The sequence below is a fragment of the Camelus ferus genome, chromosome 24 (genome assembly GCF_009834535.1).
Source record: "Camelus ferus isolate YT-003-E chromosome 24, BCGSAC_Cfer_1.0, whole genome shotgun sequence".
Classification (NCBI taxonomy): domain Eukaryota; kingdom Metazoa; phylum Chordata; class Mammalia; order Artiodactyla; family Camelidae; genus Camelus; species Camelus ferus.
This window is the reverse complement of record NC_045719.1, coordinates 620,095-644,666: the sequence shown is the minus strand read 5'-3', so window position 1 is coordinate 644,666 and position 24,572 is coordinate 620,095. Positions and strand designations below refer to the sequence as shown.

The window sequence follows — 24,572 nt, the reverse complement described above, 5'->3', positions numbered from 1 at the left end:
AGCTCAAGTTCCTCAGTCTGATCCACAAGCACCCACAGGCGCTGTCTCCTGGCTGGCCTCCTCTCTCCTGCACCTCACTGCTCACCAGGCACGAGTGCTGCTAGCTCTGCTGGCATCCTCTGCCCTGCACCTCTGTGCACTTTCCTTCCCTGAACACTCTCCTCCCCAGCCCACCTGACCTTCCAGACTTAGGGGAGGCCCTCCCTCCTCCAGAAAGCTGCACGGGGCTCCCAGATGCCCCCTGGGCCTGCGGGGATAAACAGCACCCTGTGATTAAAAGGAGCCTGAGCACTCTTATTTTCATGTTTTCACTACCCCCCCCACCCCACCCCCTGCTCAGCTGGACTCTCCAGAGCTGGGACTCAGTCTAGCACTGGCCCACGGTAAGTGAGTTACGAGTGAGTGAAAATACGGAATTGGGAATGAGGCCGTCAAGAGAACACATCCCAGGAGGTGAGCATCCCAGGAGGTGAGCACCCCAGAAGCAGGAACTCATTCTCTGCTGAGTCTCCAAGGCCCAGAGCAGGGCACTCAGCACGCATCTGTAGGATGGCTGAGCGGATATTTAGAGTCAAAGAAAAACACTCAGCTCTCCCCGGACCTGCTTCCCATTTCTTTCTTGGTTTGTGACCTACTTCTACTGTGTGTACTGCATGATTTGTACTTATCAAACTAATGCTCTCCTTCTTCCATTAGGAAAAAACAACAATAGCACTGACCACCCCACTAAGAATTCCGAGGCACGAGTCCATGGAAGGTGGCCTGAACTCCTTGAAGCTGAACGTGAAATTTTCAGTGGATAAAAGTGCATTTTTCTGGTGAAAGGGATTTCAGTATTCATTGAATAATCAACGGTATTAATGATTTAAAAATTAAAATGCTAAGCTAAATTAAGTCGTAGCAATGCACCGTTTTCTTCTCAAATCTGTATTTTGATAGACCATTAGCAACTTGGAGACAGCAGCCTCTGCGAAGTGTAACCCGAGAAGCCACAGCTGGCAGGCTCTCACACAAAGCTTCCTACGAGAATCTGCATTAAAAACGTTCTGTAATTGGAAAAGCCCTTCCGAGCACTCTTTACAGTTAGCACCCTGCTCTCCACTCTGACCTATGTGAATGAGGGTGTCTACTACACTTCCCGCAGACGTGTTCCAACACGTCACACGAGAAACGTAGTGACAAGAGGAACTGTCGCCCAACTCAGTGCAAAGGGGATAAATCCGGGATCACCTAGATTTACGGGAAAGCCCTTCCTGTGCCGCTCTGCCGCACACAGAGCGAACCCAACAGCAGGAGCCGCACTTTACGCACGCACTAGTCAATGCGTTCTTGGGAATAACACGCCAGCCACAAACAGCAGGGAACGGACAATTTAGTCACTTCAAAGAGAGAAACTAAAGCTCCACTTGAACGGAAGGTTCCCAGTGGACCGAAAGGGGCCGTCACAGAGCTCAGCCCCACGCAGGCGACAAGGTCGCGCCGGGGTGGTTCCGCGGTCGGGGACCCGGCCTCCCGGCGCGCGGAGACCGAGCTCCGCCGACCAGGCCTCGGCGCCGGGCACCGGGACGCCCCCTCGGAGGCTCCCCAACTCACCGAGCTCCTTCCGGGAGGCTCTGAGGGGGGCGGCCGCGCGCCGGGCCGCTAGGGCCGCCTGGCTCCGGCCGCAGCAGCCACGGCCCCGGCCCCTCCCCGCGACCCCCCGACCCCACAGCCCCCGACCCCCGGGACCCCTAGACCCCGGCCCGGGCCGCTGCCTCGCTCACGCCAGCCACCCGGCACCGCCTCCCCGAGCCCACTGCGCTTGCGCGCACGCGGAGCCCCCACCCCCCCCCACCCCGAGCGCCGAAGCGCCGAGGCCCGGGCGGCGCACGCGCGTCCTGACGCGGCCCGCGACCCGCCACTTCCGCCCCAGCGGGAGGCGGGGGAGGCGCAGGGCTCCGGCGGGCGCGACCCTGGTCCTCCGAGGGGGACGCGGCGGCTGCGGGATCCCGCCACTCACCAGGTACAGCTGCTGCCAGCGGTTCTGAGAGTCCAACTCCTCAAACTCCCGCTCAATGGTGGCCGACATGGCGGCGGGAGCAAGCTGGCGCGAGGGAGCCTGCGCCGGCGGAGACGCTTGGGCCCCGCTCGATCCGGGCAGCGCGCTGCCGCCGCGGCGCATGCGTGCTCCACACCCGCCCCGCCCCCACGCCGACCAGGCCGGCCGCGGGGAAAGTACCTGGGGCGTGACGTCAGCGCGCCGGGCGCGGGGCGGGGCGCCGGGGGCGTGGTCCAGGCGGTGCCCAGGTGGAGGGGGCGTGGCCGGGCGGAGCTGCGCCGCGCGCGGAAGACCTCGCGGTCCCGGGAGTCAACATCTTCCTTGGTTCCGCCCCGTCTGACTTCTTCCTGCTCTTAGTTTTTGAAGAGCGGTATTTGACTTTTGTTTTAAACATCTCCTGGGTCAGCTTAGCGGCGAGTGTCCCCCTTTCTCCTCTGGGAGAATATAAACCAGGACTGGTGCCCGCTCCCGGGCGCCTGCCGGTTTTGTGCCGAAAGCCGAGAGAGAGGCAGCCTCTCCTGGAGCTGGCGACTCCAGCCCGTGAAGTAAACGTTACACAGCTTGAAAGTTGGTGTTAACTGTAGAAAGAACAAATCGTCTTTTACCAAACCACCGTGCTGGTTGTGGAAATCATCTCGCTTCAGTTTAAGATAATTCTTTGTTGGGGAGTGTACGGCTCAGGGGTAGAGCGCGTGCTTAACATGCACAAAGTCCTGGGTTCAATCCCCAGCGCCTCCTCCAAATATAAATAAATAAATAAACCCAATTATCTCCCCTTCGTAAAAAACAAAACAAGAAAGAGATCATCGCTTGTAGGTAAAATCATGTGCTTAGAACATCTTCTGTATCACCTTTGTTAAAAATGTAAAGGTTAGAAAAACGTAGTTGTGCTGTGCAATATTGAAATTTTAACTTTAATTAAAGTAAATGAAATGACAAAAATTCTCTCTTTGACCAAAGCCTACTCAGGTTCCTCTGAGCTCTCTTTCAACTAGGCTTCAACTTTTGGACTACTCTGTTTCTTTCTGCATTGTCGAAATTTAGCCAAAACCCTGCTAAGTCAGTTTTGCCGGAATCCCCCATTCTCAATATCTGATCTCCCTTGTTATTTAACCAGGTTCTTCATCTTCTGCCACCCCCTGGGGGGACGGCTGATCACCCTGGCCTGCCTTCAGCAAGAATCCTATTAAGTCAGCTTACCCAGAATCCCCCCATGCCTCCTCTGTTAAAAATAAGAGTACAGGCCCAAAATGCGGTCAGTTGGGAAGTCCCATGTCACCAAACCTAGACTTAAGTACAGTTTCGGCTCTCTCAGAAAAGGGATCTTGAAGGAGTAAACCAGGAATCACCTAATCATCACTGGTTAGGTAATCGGCCTGATAGGCCCCTGCCCTGGACTTTGTGGTGACCACTTCGCTCCTCTGCCTGGGGTTAGTTCCTCATTCCTCCCGCTCCGCCTACAAATCTGTCGTTTTGTGTAGCGCCCCAGAGCTGCTTCCCCTCTGCTAGGTGGGATGCTGCCTGATTCATGAAGCATTTAATAAAGCCAATAAGATCTTTGAATTTTGCTCAGTTGAATTTTGTTTTTTAACACCTCTTAGTAATTTTCCTTCCACTGAAACCCTTCCCCCCCCCCCATTTGGCTGTAAATTCCCACTTGCCCATTTCTGTTTTTGGAGTTGAGCCCAGTCTCTCCCCTACTGCAAGGCCCGTGGTAGTGGACCCATACCTGTCACAGTGGTCACCCCACACTCACTTGAATAAAGTCTTCCTCACCTCATCATCTTATATGATCGTCAGGGATAATCTTTTTCTTTAACAGAAATTCAGAATTCAGTTCCTCAGTTGAACTAGCCACATTTCAGATGTTCACTAGCCACAAGGGCTAGTGGCGACTGTATTACAGAGCACGCTCGTCATCCAAGGTCTATGGCACAGAGCTGCCTGAGAGGTTTAAAATACTTGGGGCAAAAAAGTGTCCTTGTACAAGTAAAACAATGAAAACACTGGTCAGAAGAAAGCAGCTATGGCAGCTGGAAGACATTGTAGCAACAGAAAATTAAGCAGCCAGTCGGCTTTTCTACTTCTATGGTGTAAGTTAGGAATACATAAAAGCTCCTTCCAGAAATGCCCCACAGTCTATTCTGGTTTCTGAAGTTCTGTCTTTGAAACTGATTATTTAGATGAAAGGCCTGGTATCTCCTGCATTACCCCATGGTTGTTAGCATCATCAGCTCATCAAATTGCTTTCCATCCTTAAAATATATTCTGTTCTACAAAGGAAAGGCAACCCCTTTGCAGACTTAAAATCAACTGATTGCCTGCCTGCAACGTTGGCAATGTATGCATATCTCCCTGAAAGGAAAGGCATTTGGTCTCAAAGCAACAATTCTTGTCACCAGATATGTCCATCCCTTTGGAACTCACTTGCCCTCCGTGGTCGGGGGAGTGGTGCTGGTCCTCATTTGCCAAGTCGCCAGGGTTCTCACTCCAGCATCATCTGCATCAACTGTGAGCGATGAAATGAAAATTCCAGGCCCCACCCCAAGCTGCTGAATCAGAGTCTCTGGGGTTGGAGTCTGGGAGACTGCCTTCTGAGCTCTCCAGGGGAGTCTTATGCGTGTTGAAGTTTAAAAACCTTTGCTCTAGAAGAACAGGTAGACCAAGCTTTCCTGAAGCTCAGACATGACGAGAAGACAATGGACATCACTTATTCTCTCTGGCGTCTAATGCCCAACCCAGCTGGTCCCTGCCTCGCCACTTCCTAGGACCCCCAAACCTAGACCTTTGCCCAGTTCGAAGTCAACATCAGAAGTCTTCAAGATTTTTAAATACCAGGTTCACTTTTTGCTCCCAAACTGCTGAACTTCCCTTGATAGTAACTATATATTTTGTGTACATAATTTTTATATATTTGAGAAAATACATAATGAACAAAGTCTACTATTTTAATATTACTTGAAGTATTTAATATTTTAATAATAGTAGACTTAATTTTAAATGAAATTTTTTAAAGTGGCCATGTGTATTTTTAAATCATAGTAATGACATACGTGTGAGATACTTACTCATCTTACAGACAATGCTCGGTGGGGTGTGTATTGGGATTCACAGCAGTGACTTGGCCCCTTCAGCCTCTGCAACCCACAGGTGGAAACCACGAGGCTCAGAGTCCCTTCTTTCACTGGGACAGTGCTTGCCTTCTGAATTTCAGTGTCCTATCTGAGAAGCTCCTCTTCCCAAATGGATAACAACAGGAATTTAACGTCTTGCATGAAGAAAAGTCCACAATTCCTTCTTGATAGTTTAATATGTATTTAATTACTGAGTGAAGGAAGGAATGATGTATCTATGGAACTCGCCTATCTTGTGCTGTGCACTCCCGACCCTAACAAATACCATGACAAAAGGGGGAAAAGACACCCACCATCAATGAAGCTGAGCCGCTTGGATGTGCACACAGGAAGAATGAATCTTGACCCTGTGCTTCACACCATTCAATAAACAGTAAACAGCTCCGAGGGACTGGTGACCTAAACGTGGAGAGTAAATAATAATGCCTGGAGGGAAAAAAGACTTAGAAGAATATTCCTGCACCTTAATGGGACACAGAAAGCACTAAACATCACGAAGAAGAGATTTTAGAATTGAGCTACTTCAGCATTAAGGACTGCTGTTCAGCAAAGACAGCATTAGGCCTCGGAGGGAGAAGATGTGAGAGCGCGTGAAGGATAGCTGCACATCGGCACGGAGAGGGCAGACAACCTGACAGGAAAAGGACGAGAGCTCAATGTGCGCTTTATGAAGAGGATGTTCAAACGGCCAGTAAACATGTGAAGAGCGCTCCACCCCACGGGCCCCTCGCGAGCGCAGAGGAAATCGGCAACGGGGTGACTCCTCACCCCCCCACCCGCCCAGAATGGCAAGAGTGTGGCCCAACCTCAGCTCTTATGCCTGCTAAATAAGTAGCTTTGAATGGGCCCAGGGCAGGGCGGCGGAGCAAGGTCCCAGCAAGTCCAGACACCCTGAGGCATCCCAGAGGACAGAACCCTGGCATAAAAATCTGCTGGAAGAGAAGGTGTGAGAGGGACAAATACATGACTTGCCCCTTCATTAAGATAAATGTCACAGTCTCGCTCGAGCAGTCTTGGAAAGAAGAATACATAATGGGTGAAGTAAGGCAAATCCGGGTAACCGTGACCAGGGTTCTAGAATGATTGGTTTTTGAATACTTATTACAACCATATTTCTTAGTACACGTCAGATGGTTCTTAAATCTCCTTAATTCTTGGAATCTAGGACTTTTTATTCATTTCAATCATTTAAAATCTGTATCCATCAATGACCCAGTAGGGAATAGCTGGCACACTCAGAAAGGATTATCAAAGTGTGTTGAAGGGCAGACAGTTTACAAAGTTGTGGATAAGATGAAAAGGAATCACTGACGCAGGGTGGAACACCCTACATTAGCCGCCTTGGGGAGATCCACCCACTTACAGGTGTGTAAAGGGGTGGGGCAGCTACCCCCGCCCAGAATGTGCAGGAGAGGCTGCGGGTTGGGTGGGCCATGGCCAGTGGGCATGGTGGCTTCCTTCAGAGGAGCCCAGCCCCCTCAGTCCAGCGACCTGAGCAGGAGTCCATACTGTGTTATTTCCTGCTGCTGCCATAACAGAGCACCACAAACTTCGTGGATCAAGAGAGCACACACTGATCATGCCACAGTTCTGGAGCCAGAAGTCTGAAGTTCTCCATTCAAGGTGTGGGCAGGGCGGCATGCCTTCTGGAAGGTCCGTCTCGCCTCTTGGCTCTAAAAGCTGCCTACAGCCCACGTTCCTCGGCCAGTGGCCCCGTCCGTCAGTGGCAGCATCCTGACCTCTACATCCACTGTTACATAAGCTTTTATTCCCACCTTTTGCTCCCCTCCCCCATCTGTCAAGGACCCCTGGGATTACATTGGCCCCACCCCTGTTGTGCAAGCTAATGCATTTCCTTATTGTTTATGCCCGTTTGATACGGGTTTCCTGTGATGTGCAACCAAAATCATGCCAGATGTCACAGTGCCCTAATGTCTAGTTACAGACTGAATGAGCACAGTGTCCCTACCTAATCACACCCCGCAGAGGAGAGGTGCTCAGCTCCAGGTCATGCACAAAATGGGCTTGAGAGTCTAAGGAGAACAGCAAAGCCTCATAGACAGGGCTGCAGCGGGCGGTCCCACCCTGAGCCTCTGAGATTGTGCTCGCTCCTTAGTTCTCTCTACCCACCTTCCCCTATTTGCATAGAATCTCAGGCAAGGAAAATACAGCACAGATGAACCGCATTTCCCAAGTGGCACCTAAGTGGGAGACAGGTTGCCCCCAACTGCATCAGAACCCAGGTCCCCAGACTCCTCAGAGAGACGTGGCGTGGCCCCCCGTGGTAGGAAGCCCTGAAGGCATCTTTCAGTCTTGAGGCACATCCACAGCACAGGGGAGGGGCAGACTGCATAGGAGACAATTAGGAGGTGTTTGTTTATTTGTTTGTTTGGAGGTATTTTTATGAGCAGAAAATTTGAGAGGAAGAAGCAATGTCTAGCAGGGAGGGTACAGCTCAGCAGTAGAGTGCATGCCTAGAATGCACGAGGTCCTGGGTTCAATCCCCAGTACCTCCATCAAAAAAATGAATAGGTAAAAAATTAATTAATTAATTAATTAATTAATTAATAAGTAAACCTAACTACCTCCCCCCTCCAAAAAAAAAGATTTTAAGAAAATGGATTTCTGGGAATGTTTGGGGGGTGTAGCTCTGAAAACTCCCGGAACAAGACTTGAAGAAAAGCTGTTAAGAAAGATCTAAAGAATTCTTCTAAGCTTCTGTAGTTGGATTTTTGTCTCCTTTGAGCGAAACTTCATGCAGACAGGGATCCCGGGGCCTGGCTTTTGTAGTTGAGTGGCAGGAGGGTCCAGAGACATTAAATAATTTTGAAGCAATCTAGTAAAGCTTCTCACACTCGACTTATGCAAATCTGGATTCAAGACCTTACTGTGGGGACCTGCTTCTTTTCCTGCATTCTCTGTCCCGTTCCTTACTCACCCTAGCCACGGCCCGGGATGCCATCCTCACCATCTCCCATCCTTCACCTTCTGTGTCTGGCGGGTCACTGCTTCCTCTGCTCCACTCTGTGCCCCCGCTGCTGCCTTTGTTGGGTTCCAGGGAGTGTGAGGATGGCGAGGAGAATATGTTGGTAGGGGAGCACACTCGACGATGTGGGGTCCTGGTGAGGACACCGGAACCCACCTATGATTCCCCGCAGGAATAACTTCCTGATGCATGGACCAGATGATGACCTGCAGGGGACCAGGTGAGGTGGCCATTTTCTGGGCGGAGTACTGGGAAAACTCAGGGAGGCTGGACTTTGGAAAGGAGCAGAGACCCCACCACCAGGCTCTGTCCCCAGGAGAACTCAGAGGAGGCTCCTCACAAAGCACGGGGAGCAAGCTGGTGAGGGAGGCATGGCATCCCCGAGAAGCTGGTGGGACACGTCCCCAGGACTGACCAGTGGAAGGTGCTGCCAGCGGACTGCCGGCTGTCAGTGGGACGGTCGGGTCCCGAGCTAGCTGAGGGGAGGCGGCTGCACTAGGAGGATGAAGCGACCATAACGCACAGCAGGGCCCAAATGGCCCTGACAGTTCCTGGACCTGCAAAGACCTGTGCTGGTGACCAGTAGGTCCACGTGCTCTGCTCTGGGGTTGAGAGAGATGGCAGCTAACTAGGGTGCGACCTAGCTTGGATCATTTTTAAAAAGAGCACAAGTATTGGAAAGCTGAAGTTTGAAATCAACCATGGCAATGGAAAATCACCATCTCTCACTCAATGTCCAAAGCTAAATCAATTCACAGACCTAAAAGCACACTGACTGATGGGAAGGCTGCCAGCTCCCTCGGATGGAGGAGGCTACAACACCACTGAAAGTATAAACGATCCATGTGACCCTTCCTTCCCCTAAGCAGCCTCAGCCATCTGTCAGGACGAGGGTGCCTAAGGAGGTGGGTCAAGAATCTGGTCGGCCTGAAACACCATTAAGTCCCTCCAGTGAGAGCTGGGCTTGTGGAGGCAGGTGAAAAGGGGGTTCTGACCCAAGGACACCCTGCAGGGGTGCACCGGTCTGCAGCCTGCCTGTGGCTAGTCCCCAGCTCCCACATGGATGTTTGGGAGGGCAATTTGCAGAACCCTAACCAGGACTTCCCGACAGGTGGAGTAGGAGTAGTGAGGAGGAGTCACGGAAACTGGCCACAGTCTAGTGCAGAGAAGCTCCAGGAGCAGAACCGGGAGGGGCTGCGGCAAAGAGCACAGCCAGAGACTCCAGGGATGGAGGGCGGGGCCTCCCCAACCCACCTAGCTGGCCCTACAGAAGCCAGAGGGCCACGGCAGAGGAGGGCGGGCCAGCGCAATCCCAGCTAAGTGCTGCCCCAGTCATGGGTGCTGCCCCTCCGCAGTAGTACTGAACTCTCGGTGGTTTCCAGCCCTTGTGACGAGGCCGCTCTTCCCAACACCTGTCGGTGAAGGGCGTCCGAGGAAGCAGGCTCTCACTCTCCTCCCCAGGCCACCCAGGCTCCGGCCCGGTGTGGCTCTCTCTGCGTGGTCGCCTGCCTTTGCCCCCCTGTGGTGATCCTCCTCATTGGAAGGACCTGGGGATTGTTTGCACAGGCATATTTTCTTGGGTCCCCAGTTGAAATGAAGACTTCAGCCTCACTTTATAAGTTGGTAATATTTTGTTTTTAAAACTAACATTGAATAAAATATACACAATATTAACATTTGTTCATTCCAGGTGGTAACTGTGCGGGCATTTGTCCTATTTTTTTCTTTTTTGGTTTTTTTTTTGGCTGTGGTAAAACACACATAGCACAAAAGTTATCTCTTTAATGTGTATAAATCAGTGGCGTAGAGTGCACGCATGGTGTCTGTCACCGCCACCCTTTCTAGACTTTTGCATCACCCTGCATGAAAAGCTCATACCTTAAATTACTTTTTAAAATAAACAAATGATAACAGTTAATAAATAATTTGTAAACACTGAAACCGGAGCAGAGTTGTTCTTCAAAAGTGTTAGCAGGGCAGTGATCACGAGGTGCCATGGTCAGGAGGGCTGTGAGGGGCAGTCACGGGCCCCCAGAGACCTGGGTCACCCAAGTCCCGCTGACAGCAGGGCCCCCGTGGACTCTGTCCTCCTGTCACCGGCACCCCCTCACCACCAGGCCTCTCTGGGCATCGTTCCTATTCCCTCCTGGGTGGGGGGCGGCCCAGGAGCTGAGGGGCACTTCCTGCCGTTGTCTCACATCCCAAGGTTCAGCTCCCCACCCCACCAGCACAGGTCCCAGCCCTGCCCGAGAACATGCATCCTGTATTCTTGCCCTGTTAACGATGAGGGGGCAGAGGGTGGGAGGAGGGTACCAGATGCCTGGAGACGCCAGGAGGAAATCCTCAAGACAACCACCTACTGGAAATCCTATCGTCTGGTGTTGAGTCTCATGAAAAGAAAGTAAACTCAATTTTAATTTAAAAATACAACAGCTGATCTTAGGGCTTCAGTTTCATTTTAATAGCTCCATTTAAAAGTCCTGTTACAGTTTATTTCATCCATCCTCTATTGTTGGATGTTTAGATTGCTTCACTCTTATAAATAACAGTAAAATAAAGAGCATTTCGATGCGAGCTGCCAAAGGTCCCTCTGGAGCAGCTGTCCTGCCCCACTTCCCATCAGCAGTGTGCCCTGTGTGACGGCGGCCTGTTCTCCTCGAACTCCAAATTTGCCGTGACAAACTGGGACTGCCCCCGGGAGGTGCTGCATCCTAGACAACTGTCCACAACTTGTCTTCAAACAGATGTGTGCACAGCTGGTGTGAAGGAGCCATTACGGAGTCCGTGGGCCTCTGTGATGCCTATGGGTTCACTGATAAAGGTCTACAGCCACGGCTGGAGAAGAGGCCCTTCCACAACTACTTGTCATCCAGTCAGTGCTCTGGAAGGTTCTCTGCGGCGTCCAGGCACCTAGCTCCTACTTCGTGAGAAGGCAGCCCCATGGTTGTTATTCGCAATGCTCAGCCCTGGCGGCTGTCTGTGTAGCTGGTGGGCACCTCGCCTCTGCGTCCCCGTGTCGTGGCTGCAGCATTGCCCAGGGGGCTGCAGCCTGGGGTCCACCCGCTGCCAGGAACACTGGCTTCCACATTGCCCAGTTACCCAGAGTGGTGGAAGGCGTGGATGCAGGCTCATTTTCTGCTCCTGGTTGGGGCACTGCTTGGAATCTCACAGCAGAATGTAGAGCAACCTTCCAACCATGTCTTTTCTTGTCTCCTTTCGGCTAGAACTGCTGCACTCTGAGAACGTGATCTCCTCCAGAGCTGACCGCACGCCGGCTCCACACCTCCCAGCGGCTGCGGCTGGGCGGCAGAGCCACAGGCGCCAGAGAGGCTTGTCTGGGCGCTCGAGACTGGCCAGGTAGGGGGAGGGGCCATCGGGGGGGGGTCCTGCCGGGGCTCAGAGCAGGGACCACGCGGGCCTGGGGGCAGTGTGGCATGAACCGGTGGAGGGGCCAAGGTCGCCACCTTGGGTGCTGCCCTCTGCCCTCAGGGCCTGAGGCAGCAGCAGCACCTGACCCACCATGTGCACGGACCACCAGGGTGGCTGAGAGTCACCGAAACCAGCATGCAGGCACCGCTGTGGACCCAACCTCTCGAGATTCTATGGAGGAGGCCCTGTGCCAGTGGGGGGCTATGATCCCCTCGCGGCCTCCTGGTCCCACTCTCCGCTCCTCCACCCCTGACCAGCTCGTGCCCTGAAGGAGAGCACTGGGCTCTGAGATCCTGAGGGGCCTGGCCTGGGGCTGGGTGCCCACCCAGATGGCCAGCTGCAGGGGAGGCAGAAAATGTTGAGACAGGCAGGACGCAGCCAGTTTCTGGCCCCAGATCCCGGAGCTAAAGGCAGAGCCCAGGCTGCCACCCACAGCGACGATCAAATGATGGCTTTTGCAATATATCCACTGAGAGTGAGGGTTGTTTTTACTGCCACCATCAGTGCATACCAGTGAATACCAGCCACGCAAACCTGGAACGTCTCATACCCTTCAGCCGGGACACCCCAGGGCTCTGTTCAGCCAGATTGTTGGAAAACGTACAGGAATGACTTAAGGAGCAAAGCAGTGAAGTCTGGGGACACAGAGTTCTATCAACTAAAGAGAGCTTCTCATGCTTATTTTTTTAGTAATCCTCCTCTAGCTGTAAATCTGCTTCGTAGGCTATTGGATCCCTTACTCTTCTTAGCTGGACTTTGAGACTAACTTTTGTTCAAGTGTTCTTGCAAGGAAGGGCAGTGTTTTCACAGAGCCTGCCAAAATAGATAGGAATGACTTTTTCTAAAAACAGTTCCAGGAAATAAGTAATGACCTTTTTACAACAAAGATTCACAATCTGGGTTTGTGAAAAATGCTGTATTAAGGCTCCGTATAATATTCTGGGCAGCTTTTAAAGCAAAAGTAATGGCTTAATGAACCACAACAAGCGGGTTAAAAGGCTATTTGTGGGATTGTCGGAATTTTTTAAAACTGATTTTCCACCTTTTACAGGTTGATCAGACCTTTTCTTTGCACCGTGAGAGTGAACAATAAGTGTCTCTTCATTGCACAGATTTTGCACTTGGTCAAAGTTTTAGTCTTTAAACATCCTGCATTCTCTAGGCTGCAGCATTCACTTTCAGATGAAAACCTTACGGAAGCAGTTTGATTCTCTTCCACTGAAGAAAGAACAGAAGAAAGAAGGAAGGAGGGAGGGAAGAAAGGAGGGAAGGGAGGGAGAAAGGAAGGAGAAAGGGAAAAAGGAAAGGAGAGAGAGAAAGGGAAAAATCGAAACTTCTGGATTCATAGTTAATGGACCATCACTCTAATGACATCCATCTGTGTCTGTGTTTGATGGTCATTACCAGCAGATGGTCCCTTCCACCTGAATTCTCAGCAGTGTCCCTTTGCAAGGTCTGCTTCTTGTATTTCTCTCTGGTCTGCAGGACGAGGTTGTTTGGGGGCAGGAGTTGATGAGAATTATTTTGGAAAACTGACTTCTCTCATTCAGGCATAGCTTTTCCGGAGCAGAGTATTTTCAGAACGTTTACTGGCAGCATAACATAGATGATATCACAGAAGTAATTCCCGCACTGCTGAGCTGCTTAATGCCCCAGTTAAACACGGCTCTGATGTCAGCAGCCTCCCGCCGGGACGGCTGCCAAGGTCGTGCTGGGCTGCAAGACTCGCCACCCCGGGAAGGCCCCTTCTCTCTAACCTCCACTCCGAAGAGTAAGTCATTCTTCTCCCTAATCAATGTTGTGTTTTTTTTAGGTGTACAGGTTTACACGTACTGTCTTTGATTAAAGAGACTTGAAATCGTTAACCAAATATTTAAAATTTCAGGTGGCTGAGGCTGATTCTCACTCTACGCCCACCTCACATGGAGTCAGGGACGTGCAAAGACACGCAGTCGTGGTTTCTGCCTGTTTGCCACAACTCTGTCCCAGAGAGTATGTTGTATAAAAGCACAGAGGAATTGAGCATGTTGGCGGGTGAGGGGAATGGAGCTCAGCGGTAGAGCGCCCACTTAGCATGCATGAGGTCCTGGGTTCCATCCCCCATCCCTCCTCTAAAACTAATTAAATAAACCTAATTACCCCCCCCAAACAAACAAACAGACAGACAAACAAACAAAAGAATACTGGCATTGTGCAGGAATGCATATTCCCTGCTCACAGAAAGACGTCTCCAAAAGATATCTAACCCTCCTAGCCTCTGGCCCGAGTCTTTGACGTCTGCAGGACACAAAGTGGCATTTGTGTAGATGACCTCCAACGCCCCCGGTAGCTCTGACACTCTGACAGCTCACCAAGGCAGAGAAGGTTTCCTGCTCCAGCAGAGGAGGGGGCTGAGCAGCCAAGGAAGCCCCCGGCACCCCTCACCATCTGATTCATGGTTCCCGCACACCCCAGGGATGGTGGGCAGCTGGGCCCAATGGGGCTCTGCCCTCACAGGGTGCGAGAGGACCAGCTCAGGCCCAGGAGCCAACCTGCAGGGAGCACCACCGTCATGTCTCCATGGGTTGTAAGACAGAGGTGGTCTTAAAGGGGAATCTGTGCTGTACACCAGAAACTAATACAGCATCGTGGATCAACTGTACTTCAATAATAAAGAAATACATAAGAAAAAAAAAGGGAAGAGGAGCCAACACAGGGACTATTTTCAGAGACGTGGGCAGGGTTCAGGGCGCCAACGGGGTGCCAGGGCACCAGGACCAGTAAGAGCCGAAAGCTCAGTCCCCGGAGCCCCGTGAGGTCGGCCCCAGGCCTGGCCACAGCCCGGATCACACTTTCCACCAGGGAGAGCCAGTCCATGAGTGCAGCTAAGCCGGTCAGATAATCTTTCCCCAAGAAATTGAACTTTGTGGCCAGAGACCAAGCTGGACCTACAGGGCGAGACCCTACAGCTCTCAGACCCCGTGGAGCTGAAACCAGTGGAAGAGAGAAATTAAGAGGATCACGGAGGAATTCCGTCTGAAGAGAGAAGGGGACTGATATAGAGGGTGCAGAAATTAAAGACCATGTGGCTGCAGAGGCACGGAGAGGTGTCCGCTCCAAGGTCTTTGCCTCCCCAGTGCCGCCCAACTTAGCTCTGCCTAGTCCTTAGCCATCTGGGATTCACCCCGCCTTACGCCACCCACTTACACTGGCCCCAGCAACCAGAATTTTCCTGGGACACCATCAAATATTCAGCTAGATGTTAATGGCTGCAACAGGTTTCATTTTATAATTTAACCAACCATTGTTTCCAATATTTTGCATTATAAATACCCCTGTAGTTAAATCTCTGAGTACAACCGTAATTCTTCTCTAGAGATGAATTCTAAGAACTGGAATTGCAGGACAATGTGGATATTTTGATGTGTATTGTTTATTGCCTTCAGTTCAACTAACTTTTCCTGGACAACCAGTATAGGACAGCCACTGTTTAAGCCTAGCTTCTAAATACTTGTTTTTTTGACATTCCTGTTTTTTTGTCCATGCCAGTATGTTAGGTTGAAAACAAGTACTTCATTGTTAATTTTCATTTTATTGGTTGAACTTTTCCCTGGATATTGATGGGCACTTATATTTGTGTGTGTGTATATCTTGAGTTTATAACTTTCACTTATTTTCCGTCACTGTGGTCAACATTTTCTCATTGATTTGTAAGAGATTTTCAAATTAACCCATTATCTGTCACTGTGGCTTAAGTATTTTTCTGGTTTATTGTTTGATTTCAAAATTTTATTCGTGTGTTTTTTTAACGCAGAGAAGTTTTGAAATTTTCCAAATTTAAAATTAGGAAAATAAGAGTTGATTGTTAAAAAACCAACAGCAAAAATATGTAAAGTAAGAATGTGAAACCCCCACCTATTCAGCCCACCCAATCCCAACTCCAGTCCCAACCCCAACCCCCAACTCCAAACGCAACCCCAACCCCAATCCCAACCCCAATCCCAACCCCAATCCCAACTCCAGTCCCAACCCCAACCCCCAACTCCAAACGCAACCCCAACCCCAACCCTAATCCCAACCCCAACCCAGCCTCAATGGGTAAACACCACCAGCCATCTGATGCTTATCTTCTCACCATTTCTAGGCATATACAAACATATACAGTTGAAGGTTTTCAAAACAAAAAGGAAATCACACATATTATTCTACAAACTTTTCCATCCTAGAATACAGTGTGGACAACTTTTCTATGTCAGCAATTAGAATCTAGTTTATTTCTTAAATGTATGATGTAATAGGGATGTATCGTACACTTGTATAACCACCTACCCATTTATAAATATTTAATTGTTTTTAATGTTATAGACAATACAGCAGCAGTCATAATTGTACAAGTACCTTTGTATTATTGTGTGAGTATTTCTGCAGAGCAGATTTTCAGAAGGAATTTCTGGGTCAAAGGGTACATTTAAATTTTTGGTAGTTATCATCAAACTATCCTTTAAAGACTCTACAGCGCCAAAAAGAATAAAATACCTAGGAATAAGCCTACCCAAGGAGGCGAAAGACCTGTACTCTGAAAACTATAAGATACTGATGAAAAAAAATTGAAGATGACATAAACAAATGGAATGATATACCATGTTCTTGGATTGGAAGAATCAATATTGTTAAAATGGCCATACTACCCAAGGCCATATACAGATTCAGTGCAATCCCTGTCAAATTACCAATGACATTTTCCACAAAGCTGGAACAAAAAAGTTAAAATTTGTACAGAAACACAAAGGACCCCGAAGAGCAATAATAATCTTGACAAAAAATAACAGAGCTGGGGGAATCATGCTCCCTAATGTCAGACTATACCACAAAGCTACAGTAATCAGAGCAGTCTGGTACTGGCACAAAACATAGATCAATGGAACAGGATAGAAAGTCTAGAAATAAACCCACACGCTTAAGGTCAATTAATCTATGACAAAGGAGTCTGGAATTTACAACAGAGATAAGACAGTCCCTTCGATAAGTGGTGCTGAGAAAACTAGACAGCTACCTGTAAAAGATGGATACTAGAACACTCTCTAACACCATATACAAAAATAAACTCAAAATGGGGGGCTGGTGAAAGTTCACGGCAAAAGGGCGTGACTGCGCAGTCTGTTGTGATGGAATGTTCTGTGTGTGGTTTTGGGCGGTGGTTACACAGGTGTGTGCAGTTGTGAAGACTCTGACCTGAACCCTAAAGATACAGACGTTCCACTGTCACTTGGATTATTTCTCTATTTCCAAAAAAAAGTGCTGTTGCTGCTGCCTGGGTGCTCAGGCCAGAGACTGCGGTTCCCTCCATCCCGCATGTCCTGGGCACGAGAGTCCAGGGCAGGCGGAGGCCCTTGGGCTGGGGGGAGCCTGTTTGAGGCCCCCTGCCCTTTACAGAACCCAGTGCCCGCGTGTGTACGGGTTTCCTGTTGCTGAATGACCACTTAAAACCACCCAAGCTCGTTCTCTTACAGTTTTGGAGGTCATAGTTCAAGATGAGTCTTACAGGGCTAAAATCCAGGATGTGGAGAGGGCGTCTGCACCTCCTGGTTTCTAGAGGCGCCCACATTCCTGGGCTCTCGGCCTCTCTGCTCTGATCTCTGCTTCTCATTATGTCCCTTTTCCTTTGACTCTGACCCCCACGTTCCTCTGTTAAGGACTGTTTGATGACATCAGGGCCTCCTGGAAAAGCCAGGACAACCTGCCCATCTCAAGACCCTTGCCTTGATCACGTCTGCCTGGTTCCTTTAACCCATAAGGTAACCTATTCCACTGGTCCTGGGGACCAGGCTGTGGACAGGCCTGAGGGACCTTTGTTCTCGCAACCACACTGTTCTGTTCAAAACACAGTTTTTCAGGTGTCAGAGAGAGGACTGACTCCTTGCCTGCAACCTGGGAACCCAGAAGGCTTGGGAAGTTTCCAGAACCATTTCAAACTGTTCACAAAAGCGACCTGCAAAAGATTTCCCTCATCTCCCTAGACGAGGCAGCATCCGCACCGGCTGCCCCAAATAGCTGGGCCCTGGGGTAGGGATCACTTTAACGGAAAACTCCATCTTTCTGGGTCGCAGGACAAGGAGACCGATCACGATCACGACGCGAGCCCCTGAGGACAGAGCTGCCCTGCATTCGAAGGGGAAGAGAGGTGAGGGGCCCTGGAGGAGCACAGCTTCTCCCTCTCAGGGACCAGGACCGCCTGGTTCTCAGAGCAGCCTGTGCTGGTGGGACCCTTTGTGAGGTCCCCCAACTCCTGCCTTCTTTCTTCCTCATCCCCACCCTCTCCCTCTCTTCTATTTTGTTGCCTAAATTCCCGACAAAGGACATCACAGAGTATCCTTCCTTCGCGTCATAGCTCAGGACTCCGAGGCTGGGGGATTCCACTCGCACTGCCCTGGCCTCACCCCTCATCTGGCTCCAGGCCTCCACCAGCCCCCCCACCCCGGCAGGGTCCAGCCACGCCAGGCCACACCAGCCTCGTCTCGCCCAGACTCCCGAGCCCCGTCTGTTCTGCTTGATCCGGACAAACATCCCGAGGGGCAGATGTGTCTGCTGGAAGAGGGCTAGACCCCATTCTCAGAGACCACTCAGGAAACCTCTGGACCGAGTCCTCTCTGAGGTCCTTCCTACCAGTAGAGGTCCATTCTCCTGTAATTTTGCTCCTACTGTGACCTTTTAACATGTAATACAAATTAGGGCTGGAGAAGAGACGCCGGGGAGTGACCGCGGGGTCTGTGCTCTCCTTACACTCAGCAGCCGCAGGCATCCTCGCCTCCATCCCAGCCCAGATGCTGCTGCTTCTGCACTCAGAGAGGCTGGAAAGGCCAGGGCCCTTCTCTGAAGCCCAGCTTGAGCTCTGGGCACAGCCACTGTCCTCACCCAGCCTTGGTCAGACCTACACAGGCGGGCATCCTCTCAGGCTCTGGGTCTCTCCCTCTACTGGAGCTGCAGGTCACCACCTGCTCTCCTGCCTTCTGCCCAACCGCAAGGAAAACCTGCCCCGGGTTCTCTGCGCCTAGACCAGACGGGCTCCCCTTCCCAGGGGCAGGGGCAGAGAAGCAGAGGACATCCGCAAAGCTGCTCTGTCCATAACTGGCCGCAGGGGTGGGGTCGGGGGGAGGGAGGACACGCCTTCTCTGATGTGTGGGAGGGGGACGCGCCAGACGCCCCAGCCGGCACTCCCCTTTCCAGGTCGCAGCCGTGGGCCCCGAGGACCGATGTCAGTGTTCAGGAGCCGCCTTCTCAGTTCAGAGGAGGCCCCTTTCTCCTTTGCCCCCTCCAGTGGGAGAGGCCCTCCCGCCCACGCCTCACGCTCCCCCTTGTTGTCCTGAAGGTGACTTTCCACCGCCTCCTACTGCTCAGTGCAAGCAAGGCACTGGCTTCCCTTTGTTTTGGATTTTCAAGAACATTTGTAGAGTGAACAGCCTTTCTTCAGAGAAAAGACAGCGTGCTTACACCCCTGGAAGTCAGAGAATATGCTGGGTCCCCATGCTCAGAGGTGCTTCTGAATTGCGAGGCCAGCCGTGTGGGGCCCCGGGACGTGGTGCAGAACCAGGCGCTGTGGCGGCGGCTGCTGCTGCTGCTGCTGCTGCTGCTGCTGCTGCTGCTGCTGCTGCTGCTGCTGCTGCTGCTGCTGCGAGGAATAATGAGCTTCTGACCCACGAGCCTGCACGTGGTGAGATCCAGACCTTGCCCAGTCGCAGCCCCGCCCCCAGGCTGGGCTCAGGGCAAACTACACCGCAGCCTCCGAGTCCTGAGCTCTTCAAGTTACGGAGTCAATTGGCACCGAGTTGAGAAATGTGAAGATTTTCTTTCCAGTTTGGTGGTGTGCTCTGCTACAGACCAGACGTAGGAATCTGTCCAGGGGCCCCGCTGCTCAGAGCTCTGTATGAGATGCGTTAGTGCCACCTGCTGGCTGCTGGCTCAGGAGGCGCTGTGGACCAGAAGGCAGTGTGTGGATGGGGACGTAGTGAACAATTTACAGAAAGTAGAAAACCAAGTGAAACCAATTGTATCAGAGTTTTTCAGAGAAACAGAATGGAATATACATTCTTTAAATCCCTTAAAACAAATCCCTTTCCTATAAAATAATATGTAATCACTTACATAAAATAAATCCCTGTGTGTATATATACAGGGAGATAAGGAAATGCCTATATGCATTCATAGATGACTTGAATTTAAAGCAGCTGGCTCCTATGATGGTGGGAGCTGGCAAGTTTGATCTGTAGGACAGGCTGGCAGGCTGGAAACTCAAGCAGGATTTCTGTGTTACAGTCCTGAGGTTGAATTCCTTCTTTTCCCTGGGAAACCCCAGACTTTGCTCTTTAGGGTCTCAGCTGAATGGCTGAAGCCCACCACGTTATCCAGCATCTGCCTAGCGTGACACAAGTATCCTGTGTACAACCAAAAAACACACAGACCCTTTCCCCGGAGGAGGATGCAAAGTCCCTGAGCGATGTCCACTTTGCTCCCTGATTTCCCATAACTTAAATCCTGAAAGTGACTGTATACACCTCACGTCATATAACAAGGGATAAGAGAGGAAGACGTCAAAGACATCTACTCCCTGTGTTGTAAACCTTCCTTGTAACCAGATAAGGAAGGGATACTCAAGACCACTCCTGTCCTCACTTCTGCAACTGGTCACTGGGGTAGTGTTTACGACCACCTTCTTCCACCACCTGTTCCATGTTCCCTTTGCCTCTGGCAAGCACCTCAGCTGGTCATGGTTCCTTACTTGGAGGGGGGACCCAAGCCTTCATTCCCAAAGGGTCTGGGCCATTCGTTTTCTTGCCCGGACTGGGTCGTGGTTCCCCCCGACCTGGATCACAGGACACTGGGAGGGATCTCCTATACTCCAGACACACTCCTCCTTTGCTCCACTGTGGAGCAGCAGCCCAGTCTCCCCTTGGGCATCAGGACCACTCACCCCGGACAGCACAGGAACTCCTTCCTTCCCTGCTGGTTCACAGGAATGAGGAACCCAGGGCGGCTGGGGAGCAGTCTTAACCTCCAGTTCAATGGAAGCATTCCTCCCTCTGGAATTAAGACCTTTAGGCCAGCAGACCACAGGCAGAGCAGGAACAGGAGGCAAAAATGTCACCAGTGGGTCACCAGGGGCAATAGTGGGGGTGTCCCTCCCATTTCCACCCCTTGATTCCGGCTTTGGGAAAAGCAGCCCCACACACTGGACGCTGACCCAGCACACCCAGCTTTCTGGAGAACCCTGCCCCAGCCCCGCAAGGTACTGCCACCTAGCTGTCACTGTAACTGAGTCTTTCAAAGGCCACTCCACCATCCTATCACGACTGCCGCTTCAGGATGGCAGGGAACACGGGAAGAACAGTGGATTCGTTGGGCAGGGGCCCACGGCCACACTTCATTTGCTGCGAAGTGACTTCCTTGACCAGAAGCAATGCTGTGTGGAATACCATGAGTGAATTAGGCTCCCTGTAGCCCACGGACGGTAGTTCTGGAAGAAGCACTGCACGCAGGGAAGGCAAATCCACATCCAGAGTACGTGTCCAAACAAAATGCTGCCCCTTCCACGATGGAAGTGGTCCAGAGTGCTGCACCTGCCCCCAGGGAGCTGGCTGGTCACTCGGTGCTGTCCCTGCTTCACATCGGGCACTCAGCCAGGTTAGCCTTGGGTGGGTGGAGATGCGTGCACAACCTCCACCCCTGCCACTGCGACCACGTTCCCGAGCCCAGTGGGTGGTGACGGGTGGCTGGGTGCTCTCCACAGAATGGTCACCCTGTCCACTTGGATACTAAAGTCCTCCTCTGCTCTGGTCACTCTCTGGGGAGCATTCACTTGGGATACAAATATGACTTCTGCCCCTTCAGAGAGGTCTATCCACATATCTCTCCCCCAAATTTCCTTTTCACCAATTTTCCTGTCGTGTTCTTCCAGGTACAGTGTGGGAGGCCCTCCCTTCTCCATGTCCTTCAGGGGTGTCCCAGAGAGGGCTGACAGGGCTGCAGCTGTCCACCCGCAGGTGCTGCCTGCGTATCCGGCAGAACCACCTGTAAACCAGGCTGCAGTCTCTCTTCTTGTCCACATATCTCCCCCCTAAATTCCCTTCTCACCAACTTTCCAGCCATGTTCCTTCCAGGTCCTTGAACATCACGCCACAGCCCATGGGCACCTGGTGCACAGTTGTACCACTGGCCATTTCTCTTTCCAGGCAAATGCACAACCAGGTGTGCTGCTGGAGTTCTGCCACTGGGAGGGCTTCTGTTGACCACTGGTCCAGGGGTGTCCATGGGTGGCAGTGCTGTGGCTGCCTGCTGTAAGCCGGTGCTCATGCCCTGGGCAGAACCATCTGTATGTCTGGATTGTGTTTGCTCTTCCTCAGTCAGCTGATTATAGGTGATGTTCCATGAGGCCATAGGCCGGGGCTGGAATAGAGAAGACGGGGGAGGGGCTGCCACGGACTTTACTCAAAGCTAGCAGCTGGCTGGGTCATTCAGTAAATGGGCCAGAGTAACACGTGTTTGGAGGAATATGTTGCCTTCAAAATCCAAAGAGGCCACGAGGCACTGTGCCTCTTTTTTTGGTGCAGGAGGGGCCTGGTAGAACAACTCCTTCAGCTTGGAAGGAGTATTTTGACGTGCCCCACATTACTGAGCCCCAATAAACTTCACTGAGGTGGAAGCCCCTGCATTTTTGTCAGATTTATCTCCCACCTTCTGACACACAAATGTCTTGCCAGTCACTTTGGAGTAGTTGCTACTTCTTGCTCACGAGGTCCAACCAGAACGTCATGAATGTAATGGGTGAGTGTGATTCTTGTGGCAGACAGACCCCTGAGGTAGGTCAGCAGAGGCAGGGGTATCTCTGGCCTCACCAAGTGAAAGCAAACAGCGTCTGGTGGTCTTTACTGACCAGCTGGAGGGAAGAGCATTTGTCAGATCAGCAGCTGCACACCAGGTACCGGGGATGTGTTAACACACTCAGGCCCCAAAGCCACCTCTGGTAGAGCAGGTGCCACTGGGGTTAGGGCTTCAACATATGGATTTGGGGACCCAGTGTAACTGTGTTTGGAGACAGGGTCTGTGGGCCTGCAGGGAGGTAGTTAAGGTTAAATGAGGTCATAAGGGTGGGACCTAATCTGGTAAGACTGGTGTCCTTACAAGGAGAGAACAAGACCTCAGACATCTCTCTCCTTGAGTGCACGTGGAGGAAAGGCCACATGAGGACACGGTGGGAAGGCAGACGTCTGCCAGCCAGGCAGAGTTCTCACCAGAAATGAAGTCAGCCGGCCCCCTGTGGGACTTTCAGCCTCCAGGATTGTGTGAGAATAAGTCTCTGCTGTTTGAGCCCCTCGTTGGTGGTCCTTTATCGAGGCCGCCGAGACTAAGACATCTGTGAAAGGGTGTTGCTGGCCTAGCCTGCTGGAAGCAAGCTCTTTCTGGTGGAAGTCTGAATCTGCAAGCACTGAGAGAAATGCGTTTGTCAGGTCATCAGCTGCAAACCAGCTCCCACGGGACGTGCTAATATGCTGGAGCGATGAAACTACAACTGCAGTTGCAGTGACTGGCCGGTAAATTCCTGACGACCCACCATCACTCTCCGAGACCCATGGGTCCTGCACAGGCCATGTCGGTGGGTTGAATGGGGATGCAGCAGGAATCGCCACCCTGCCTCCCTCCCGTTCATGATAGTGGCACTAATGTCATCCATCTGAGAAATGCAGTGCTGCTTTTCCTGTGCTATCTTCCCAGGGGAGGCACATCTGGTGGCGTCCACTTGGCCTCTCCCACTGTAACAGCCCTCAGTTCACAGGTCAGCGGACCGGTGGGAGGATCCTGCCAGTTGCTAAGTATGTCCACACATCACACGTGGCAGAACTGGGGAAATAACAAACGACGGGTCGGGGACCCATTGTGAGCACTCCTGAGCTAAAACTCCTCTGGCCAGCTGACCTCCACAAGGCCTGCTCCCACTGGTGGACCACTGATGTTTTGGGTCTCCCAGAATTAGTATCAGTTCAGAGCTAGTGCTCAGTCATTCCTGAAAAGGCTAATTATGTTCTCTTCCCCAGAGCATAATCACTATGGTTAGAGGCCCAAGGTCCCCCAGGGAAGGTGGAGAGGAAGACTGTGTCTATTTTTGGCAGCGCAGCAAGGTCTTTCCTCAAGAGGCTCTGGCCTCCCTTTTATTTAAGGGTTTTTGGGTCTCTAAACTGGGTCAAGTCCGGAATTGACAGCAAGGCTGTGAAACAAGTTCGTGCACTTGACCTAGAACTCTTCTTTGTACACAGAACGAGTAAGAATTCAGTAGACTACTTGCGTATTTTCTTCCAGGGACACCAAGATCAACTAGTCAATGCCACAGGTCTCTGCAGTAAGACGACTCTAATTATCGCCCTGAATGTGCTGTCCATTCTGGTAACTGGCCCCACGTCGTCTTTGACAATTATCCTGCTGTCCTGGGACCCAGCTGTGCCCGCTGCGTGTAAGGTCCCAGATCAGCAGTTCCCATTGTCACTTGGTGCCTACAGGAGTGACCACAGGTGCTCTCCAAGGATGCTGGGGGTCTCCTCACCCGCTGTTTCTCACTGTGTCGGTGAAGGCTGTGTCTCCTGATATCCTGGAGCAGGGGCGGTCGTACGTGGTAAATGTACGCCAACATTCCCACCTTCCTAGGACTTTGGATCCCCTCCTTTTCGATAAACCAAGGCAGTCCCACGTGTCTTCATTTAGCGTCGGCCACTTTTTGGTCCATGTCACGGTTCACCAGACAAACTGCTGGGGAGTCCTTTCCAAGCCCTTGAATTACGACACTGAATCCAGAATCTCTGCCTAGTGGGTTCATGTCGATAAATTCAGCCTGATCCCACTTTATTTACCTTCCACCATTTCCCCACACTCTTAATATCCATTCCCACACATTTCCCCAGAACATCTGTACAAACTGGAAAAGTATCACAGTTCTTTTGGAGCATAGTACACCTCCCCATGGGTC

General features: G+C 51.5%; 2 protein-coding genes across 5 annotated transcripts in view; one reads left to right on the top strand and one right to left on the bottom strand.

Annotated features, from left to right (window-relative positions):
- Window positions 1-2,441, bottom strand: part of PTPN2 (protein tyrosine phosphatase non-receptor type 2) — a 51,378-nt gene extending 48,937 nt beyond the window's left edge. The window contains exon 1 of one of the 3 annotated variants that reach the window (XM_032467327.1): window positions 2,000-2,441. In XM_032467327.1, the coding sequence (XP_032323218.1) occupies window positions 2,000-2,161 (162 nt within the window). In that variant the 5' untranslated portion in view covers window positions 2,162-2,441. The remainder of the gene's footprint in view (window positions 1-1,999) is intronic. The other 2 variants (XM_032467328.1, XM_032467329.1) reach the window with 2 other exon arrangements.
- Window positions 1,855-19,024, top strand: LOC116659575. Of its 2 annotated transcripts, none has more exons than XR_004314931.1 (4): window positions 1,855-2,002; window positions 11,383-11,515; window positions 13,138-13,358; window positions 13,473-15,952. XR_004314931.1 is itself a non-coding variant. In XM_032467331.1 (4 exons), the coding sequence occupies exons 1-4, from the start codon at window positions 10,956-10,958 to the stop codon at window positions 17,952-17,954; spliced, it is 726 nt and encodes a 241-aa protein (XP_032323222.1). In that variant the 5' UTR covers window positions 10,926-10,955; the 3' UTR covers window positions 17,955-19,024. The 2 variants fall into 2 exon arrangements, 1 of the variants encoding a protein (XP_032323222.1); XM_032467331.1 differs by lacking the exons at window positions 1,855-2,002; window positions 13,473-15,952 and adding exons at window positions 10,926-11,046; window positions 17,674-19,024.
- The last annotated feature ends 5,548 nt before the right edge of the window (window positions 19,025-24,572 follow it).

Coding starts and splice junctions, on each gene's coding strand:
- LOC116659575 (XM_032467331.1), top strand. CDS start 10,956: ATGCCTATGGGTTCACTGATAAAGGTCTACAGCCACGGCTGGAGAAGA. Junction 11,047..11,382: donor TCCAGTCAGTGCTCTGGAAG/GTTCTCTGCGGC, acceptor CCTTTCGGCTAG/AACTGCTGCACTCTGAGAAC. Junction 11,516..13,137: donor GGGCGCTCGAGACTGGCCAG/GTAGGGGGAGGG, acceptor TCTCTCATTCAG/GCATAGCTTTTCCGGAGCAG.